This window comes from Nematolebias whitei, chromosome 23 (assembly GCF_014905685.2).
Source record: "Nematolebias whitei isolate Nwh7 chromosome 23, NemWhi1, whole genome shotgun sequence".
In the NCBI taxonomy this organism is placed as follows: domain Eukaryota; kingdom Metazoa; phylum Chordata; class Actinopteri; order Cyprinodontiformes; family Rivulidae; genus Nematolebias; species Nematolebias whitei.
The window spans coordinates 16,527,898-16,535,819 of NC_056520.1; the positions used below are offsets into that span (position 1 = coordinate 16,527,898).

General features: G+C 35.8%; 2 protein-coding genes across 2 annotated transcripts in view; both read right to left on the reverse strand.

Annotated features, from left to right (window-relative positions):
• The window catches only part of col5a2b (collagen, type V, alpha 2b), a 34,575-nt gene extending 31,908 nt beyond the window's left edge, over positions 1–2,667 (reverse strand). Inside the window, exons 1-2 of the mRNA XM_037696794.1 lie at positions 2,644–2,667; positions 748–801 (exon numbers count right to left, since the gene is read on the reverse strand). Of these exons, the coding sequence (XP_037552722.1) occupies positions 748–801; positions 2,644–2,667 (78 nt within the window). The remainder of the gene's footprint in view (positions 1–747; positions 802–2,643) is intronic.
• A 761-nt stretch (positions 2,668–3,428) lies between these two features.
• The window catches only part of LOC119429077 (cysteine-rich motor neuron 1 protein-like), an 18,922-nt gene continuing 14,428 nt past the window's right edge, over positions 3,429–7,922 (reverse strand). The window contains exons 2-4 of the mRNA XM_037696795.1: positions 7,362–7,580; positions 4,467–4,688; positions 3,429–3,490 (exon numbers count right to left, since the gene is read on the reverse strand). Coding sequence (XP_037552723.1) covers positions 3,429–3,490; positions 4,467–4,688; positions 7,362–7,580 — 503 coding nt within the window. The remainder of the gene's footprint in view (positions 3,491–4,466; positions 4,689–7,361; positions 7,581–7,922) is intronic.

Below are 7,922 nucleotides of genomic sequence, written 5' to 3' on the forward strand. Positions count from 1 at the left end.
ATCAGCTATAGGTTGAACATAAATTTACCTCTGGTTCCTATTTGTCTAGTTGTAAATATTTATTAAAGACAGAAGATAAACTGAGACAAAATTAGATAAATTTTGTGTTCGACTAAATTTAAACAAGTGCCAACCACAACTATGTTTTTGTTTTAGCATTAAAGTCGTTTCTTTCAGCGGAAACTTTCCGAAACGATAAATATCGAATGTTTGACGTTCAAATTTTTCTATAATAACCACCTTTACATAGTTTTCAATCGTGAATATTTACTTTTTAGAAGTTTTATGGAAAAAAAAAGGAAATAAGGTAAATAATCTGAACTGATTAAGTTTTATTTCTAGTAAAGCCATATTGATATAGCTACATTGTATCATCACAACACTGGCCTAAAATGATTTTCAACAGTATAAATATTCTGAAAAGTCTAACAATATCAATAATCTGTGGTCAATAATTATATTTAAATGTGAATAAAACTTAAGAAAGAAAATAAAGTTGGATCCTCTCATATCAAGATTTTCTACAGTGTCAATGCATGAATATTAAAATAAACAAATATAAAACCCGAGTTTAAACAACTGGGGCTTTTCATGCATTTTGAACCACAATTGTTTTATTTGTCCAGATGGCAGTAACTAGAAAAATCAAAAATTTGCTTCTGGGTTTAACGCATCAAAACTAAAATGAGTAGAATTAACATTTTTGTCTGTGATTTAAAACGAGCTAATCTGTCGATTCAGACCTACCCGTCGGCCTTTAAAGCCTCTTGATCCGACACGTCCCTGAGGTCCTGGAGGCCCCTGAGGAGGAGAGAGGAAAAAAAAAAACATAAAAACATCAACTCACAGAATAGTAGCACTAGAGCCCAACCGATATATCGGTAGGGCCAATATTTTAGGCTGATATAGGTGTTTCAGGACTTATCGGTGATAAATGTCCTATTATTGGCTAATACTTCTAATTTTCACCCCTAAAATGCTGAGAACCAGCCGTAATTGTACAATGTATCCAGCAGAGGGCGCATGAAGACTACTTTCAAGTCGTGGCCGTTCACTTTAAGTTTCACTTTCAGCACAGCCGAAGCAGGGAACAATACTGTGTAGCGTATTTTGCTGCACAGAGCATGGTAAGTTTATTTTAACTTATCTGAAAAATTTAAAATAATCTACAACAATAAATTCTCTTGAATTCTCCAACCTGCTTGTCATTAGCTACAAGCCTATCAAGTTAGCAAGCTAACATTTTAGATAACTTAGCATAGGCTATTGTAAAACTTTATCCAGAACAATTAATCTAACATAGCGGTAAAATACATGTGTTAGTAGCATGATCTTTGTGTCCTCGATGAAATTCATTGTTAGTCAGAAATCTAATTTATCTATAAATATGCGGTCTATACTAATTAGGCCTTCACCACACGTGACTGACTGTTGAAACAATGAACAGGGAAGGGTGTTTCTTTGTTTAATTTATATTTATGTAACACACTTGATAACTTTATGGTGAATAGTGGAGGTTAGAAAATGTGAACGCACATTAGGAAGACTGTTTTTATGACCAGTGCACCACTTGTAAACCTACTTTGGGACTAGGTATAGTGTGGATCCGATTAGCTTAGCTTCATGATGGCTAACAGCTGCGCTCAGTAAACAAGCCCAGCTCCACTTAGATTCTAGAAGTTGGACAAAGAAAAAAACAAACAAGTTTTAGCAATTTTATTGGTTAACGGAATTAGCCTTCCCCTCCCAATATCGGTATCGGCGATAGCCAAGATTTCCACATCGGTCGGGCTCTAAATTTTACTTGGGTTATTTATTATCATCCTGAGAAATGCTGCAGGAGTATTGTGGTGCTGTCCGGACCGTAACTTTCAAAGTTATGTTTCTTTAGAAATTTGCTCCATGATCCAAGCATTTATCAAAATGAAACAAACAAGAAAAGCAGTTCAAAAAAATTTAAGTCAGTATTTTTCAATATTTAGATTTTAAAATATAATCCTTCAGCAGACATAAATCGTAAACAGTTAATCAGTGCTTTGATTTGTTTTGTGTTGTATGTAATAGGTCTCTTGTAAATGAGACTTCGAATCAATGGGAACTTACCTGTATAAATAAAGGTCTAATAATAATAATAATTAAAATAAATGTTTCCTGTCAGACTCTAAAAGTCACAAAACAAATGGAACAAATTGAATGTTGAGACTCATCATGAAACATTTAGCTGCATCAACGATTAAGTCTTTGGTTGACGTGCCCGACTTTTAATAATCGTAGAAAAAATAAGTCGAGCGACTGGGAACCCATGCCGCTAGTTGAAATTTTCAGCGATTTACAAACAAACAGACCAAACTTTGAGGCCCTGTTTACACGAAAACAATTTATGGTGACAACGGAAGAGTTTTGTTGCGTTTATACTGTTCGTTTACACGAAAACAGCAAATGTTTTCTCTGACAACGGCACAAGTTGGGAACGGGTTCCAGAGTGCAATGATTCAAAAACGTCCTGGTGTCCGTTGTTGTGTAAACAGAAAAAATAGATATTTTTCTGTCAGGGAATCCCTCCTACAAACCACAGAAGAAGAAGCTATTAACAATGCATTGTTTATGTTTTTGACTCTTTATAAATCTATAAATCGAATTTACCTGGACTGCTTTCAGATTGGACATCACCTGGGCTTTTATTATGGCTGTTTTCTCATGAGATAAACGTTAGAACGTTTAGAATGGTTTTATTTTTACGCATGCGCACTTAGAGTTTCAAGTTTCAAAGAACATAGCGCCAACTAGTGGCGTGGCGAGGGAATTACACTTTTCCCACATTTTCTGTTGTTGCGTAATCAGAGATTTTTATTAGAATGTTTTCATGTAAATGTGTTAATAGAAATGGGAAACAAACAGAAGATGTAATAAATGTGGACTTTTTTGAATTTTAGATTTTATTTAATTATAGTTTGATTTTTTTTTTTTGTTAAAATTCAGAAAACAAAAAAAACAGGGTTTTTTTTTTTTTGTTATTTTTTTTTGTTTTTTTTCCCATTCATTTTCAGACCAGGAAAATATTATTACATCTATTAAATTAGATTTCCAAAAATCTGTAAAAACCCAAGTTGGATGGAGGTTGTCCAAAAGTTATAGCTGCCCTTCGGGCCATATTTGTCTCCCGTGTGTCTTAAAATAAAAGTTGCATTTGTATGAATGATGTATCTGAGTCCAGTAATTAGATGCATCCTTGTTGCCTACCGTTGGTCCTGAAAGTCCCGGGAGCCCCACGGTCTAAAGAACAAATAGATAAATATTTATTTCTTGAATGAAAGTTGCAAAAATAACAGGTGACTTCCCTGAAATGTTAGACTTACATAAGGGATGTCTCCTGGTTCACCTTTCTGTCCCTATAAAGGAAGCACATCAGCATTTTATAGAAATTATTTTTATGGTTTCATAGTAAATATTAAACATTTGTGTAAATATCTTACCTTAAAGCCCAACATTTCTTGGATGAAACATAAACAAAAAGGAAAATCAGTCAGTTTTCAGAAAGCTGATTTACACTGTTTAGTCTTAATAATATAAAGTAAGTATACAGTAGTCCCTCACTTATTGCGGGGGTGTTCCTTTCTCTTTATAAACCCTTTATAAACCCTTCCTCTTGCAATGTTCTTAACAGTGTTCTAAACTTTCTGAACGCTCTAAAAGAGTACAGCGAAAGAGAGCAGACAGACTGATGCTACGGTTACTAAGCCAATCCCTCTTACACCTGTCGGGCCAAAAAGTGAAGTGATGGTCTGCCAAAAATCGATTGGCGCCGTGGGAGTATGCACAAGAGGACTCGCTGTTTCAGTTCTTCAATATTTAACAAGACTAACACCTAAAAACAATTATTTGTTTGCTCGAGATCATAGCAAAGGTGTGTCTCCGTTTACTTTTTCCTTAATAATTGCACTTTAATGGTCAAAAAAGCTCCCGTGGCGCCAGTCGATTTTTGGCAGATCTTCACGTTTTGGCACGACATTGGGGGTGGACTGGCCATCGGTAGCACCGGGACATTGCTCGGTGGCCTGGCCCGTTCAGTTATCACAGAGGGGCTGGACCAACGGCTCGGTTCAGGTCGCGCTTGATTTTAAATAAACAATACATGTCGCACACTCTGGTATCAGCTCTCACAGACTGAATAGTAGTGAAGGGGAAGGACAGACCCCATCCCCTGCGCCTCCTTTCTCTTTCTGAGCCTGTCGCATCAGCTTCAGAAAGAGAAAGGAGGGGCAGGGGATGGAGTCTGTCTTTCCCCATCGCCAATCTTATATCATGTACAATATTACGTTGAAAATCTGAGAAAGAGTGACTCCGCGAAAGTCGAACTGCAAAGTATCGAGGGACTACTGTATTAACCGTCCTGCTGCCCTTGGGTTAAAATGAACTGTAGATAATAATCAAAATTAAAACAAAACCAAGCTCTTCATATGTCTCACCTATTCTCGTGCTTGCGCCGGCGAAGCTGTTGCACACCGGGCAGCACTCTCCCTCAGGCGTGACGATCTTCTCGCAGTTCGCCAGCGTTTCACACTGAATCTCGTCGCAGACGGAAACGCCGTTATCACAAACACAGACGCGACAAGGTGTGGGTTTCCAGATGTCGTTGTGTTGATAGACTTCCCCGTCGACTGTGCAGCTCTCCCCGTTATCACTTACAGCTGCAACACACAGAAATGAGAAATCAGTGAAACAAGGCAGTTTTTCTGTGTTTTAGCTCTGTAAAACTACACAAAAATAATTCAGTTGAAGCAACTATTTTTTTGAAAACTGAAAATGCGTGGATGTTTTTTCGGTTCAACTTAAACTTATGATTTGTATTTCGCTGCTGTTCAAGTAAATGTATTAGCAGGACATTGCCGAAACACTTCAAACTTAACGGAATTTAGGTTGATTTTTATCAAACTGCTCAACTGAAGTGAATGCTGTAATTAAAAATATTAAAAAGAGATTGAAATCAACATCTGTTAATAATGTGAATGCTGATGAAACATTCACACTAATGTTATCCATTTTTCTTCTGTACATTTTTTTATATCTTTCTTGTTCCACAATTTTTGTGCTATTTCAACAAATCGTATATCAAAACATTCAGCTCATTCAGGAGAAGGGTGCTGTGACTTTTGGTATTGGTGCAACTTGAGTTTTTTTGTAATATTTAGCCTTTTATGCTATTTTTTCCTCATAGAAAATGAATTGAGTTCATTTTACCTCCTTCAAGTCTTTAGATCTGTTTACAACTTTTTACTTCTCCTTTCACATTTTGTTCTGCTTCAGCTTCTTTCAGCTTCTTTGTGTGACTTTAAACATTTTTCAGCTAATTTTAGCTGTTTTTTTCATCTGTTTTACACTCCTTTTATAGTCTTTCTGCTAACTAAAATATTTTTGTGCTTCTTCTAACTTCTTTCTGCAAGTTTCAGCATTTTCTGCTACTTCAGCTATTATTTAGTTTTTATGCATATTTTAGCTTTTTCAGCTAATTCCACATTGTTTGCACTCATTTTAACGTTTTTAGACTAATTCAGCAAAATTGTGCTCTTACCACTTCCTTTTGGCAACTTGAGTTTCTTTCTGCTTTTTAGCTACTTTTCAGCTGTTCTTTTGCTAATTTTAGCCTTTTATTGACAATTTCCACTTTTTCGTGCTAATTTATGCTTTTTTCAGCCAAATATGGCAAAATGTTACAGTCTTCACTTCTGCTAATCTAAGCTTGTTCTCCCTTTTCAGCTAATTTTTAGCAGTTAATTTCAGCCGTTTTCAGATAAATTCAAGTTTATGTGGTAATTTCTGCGACTTTCAGCCTAATCAACTTCTTTCTCCTAAATTTAGCTTATTATGCTCCTTTCAGCTTATTGCTGCTAGTTTTAGCTTTTTCTGCTATTTCAGCTACTATTTAGCTGATTTTGTGTTAAATTTAGCCTTTTCAGTTAATTCCATGTTTTTTTTTTTTTTTTTTGTTTTTTTGCTCTGTCCACTCCTTTCTACCTTTTCAGCTACTTTTCAGCTGTTTTTAACTAATTTCCTAATTTTGGTCTCATTTCTGCTTCTTTAAATCTAATTCAGCAAATATGTGTTATTTCTGCTTTCTTCTGCTAACTTAAACTTGATCTTCTATTTCAGCTACATTTCAGCATGTTTTAGCTAATTTCAGCTGTTTTTCAGCAAGTTCTTCAGCAATAAGCATTCACACTGCATTTTCACAGGAAATGCAATGTCTCTAGTTATTGATGGATTCCATATCTCCTTTCATGCCAGAGTTTTCAACTATCTTTGTCTTTCAATGTTAAAAACTTCCACAGCCCTTTTGGTCAAATCTTGAAAATAAGTTGGGTGTGGCCTCACGTGATTGGTTAGCACACACTATGTCTTGAGTGTCACTCTTAGCTACTACCACATCAAATTTTAATCTGTCTATAAAACTGACTGTGTTGCAACCATTTTTTTATTTGCTGGGGTTGATTAGCTGTGGTGGCCATCTTCAATTGGGTTGATTAAAAAGCTTGATCAGTTATAGCTGTACATCCAGTGATTACTTCCTGAAAGTATCTTTAAAATCTGTGCAGCAGTTCATGAGAGATTTTAACAAACACACACAAATACACCCAGTTAATGGACTACCTGTCTTTCATGACCATTGATAATAATAAAACTGAGTTTTATTGTCAGCTTGTGTAGCAACCCTTTAAAACAACTAGGATTTTGCCTGTGGATTTTAAATAGGCCAGGTTCACTAATCATTGTATTATATTTATATATAAGCTCATTGTGGGATAGCTTTTAAAAGAGATTCAAATGGCTCTGATTTATGTTAAAGCCATAATTATAATGTTTTTTTCTCCGCTTTTCTAGAACTGTCAGCAGATTTGTGTGTATCTGCATACAGAGCTGGTAACTAAAACCTACACTATACTAGAACATTGACACATAACCAAAAACCTAACAAAGTTTAGTTTTTATTGCGATACCCCAATTTTTTTAAAGAATCAAGCTGTACGCAAATACTGTATTTTGCTGCTCGTTAGCTTGAAAAGTTGCATATCTCGACCATCGTGCATCCCAGATTTAAAATATATATATATTGTGAGCTCTGTTAGCACTCAAAGTATGTGTTGCAAAGGACTCTCAATGACTACCACACAAAATTGTACTTCGATATCTGTAAAATTGGCTCTGTTATAGGTATTTTGTGTTTGAAAAGATTGCTGTTGCAGTCATTTTGAATTTGGTTGACTCCAAATGTTAACGTGTTGTGTTAGCTAAAGTCAAGTGATTCCTTCAAGGTGCATTTCTTTGTTTTGACTCATAAAACGGTGTTAGAGTGTAAATGAAATTACCAGTCGAGGTGTATGTACTGGGAGTAAGCGTTGAACCAGCAGTTAGGCAGACAGGACAACATTCGCCCTCTGGGATCACAGTGTTCTGACAATTTCCAAGGTCCTCACACACCACATCTTCACATATTGTGGCGCCCTTATCACACATGCAAATCCGACACGGCTCTGGGCTCCACATCTCCTTGTTGGCGTAGACCTTTCCATTTTCTGTGCAGGAGTCTTCATAAAACACAAAGATAGATAAATTCAGTTATTCAGCCTTTATTTCCTGCTGCAGTCAGTGACACAACACATACACAGAAAACAAACAACTGTTGTGGTTTTGGGTGATTTTTCTCACGTTTTTGGCAGCCATATATGGTATAGCCATACCATATGGTATATATAGCCGTATATATAATATGGTATGGTATATATGGCTATATATACACCATAGCATATGGTATTGCCATACCATGTGTTATGGTGTATATATAGCTATATATACCATAGCTATATATACCATACCATATGGTATGGTATGGTGTATATATAGCCATATATATCATATGGTATGGTATA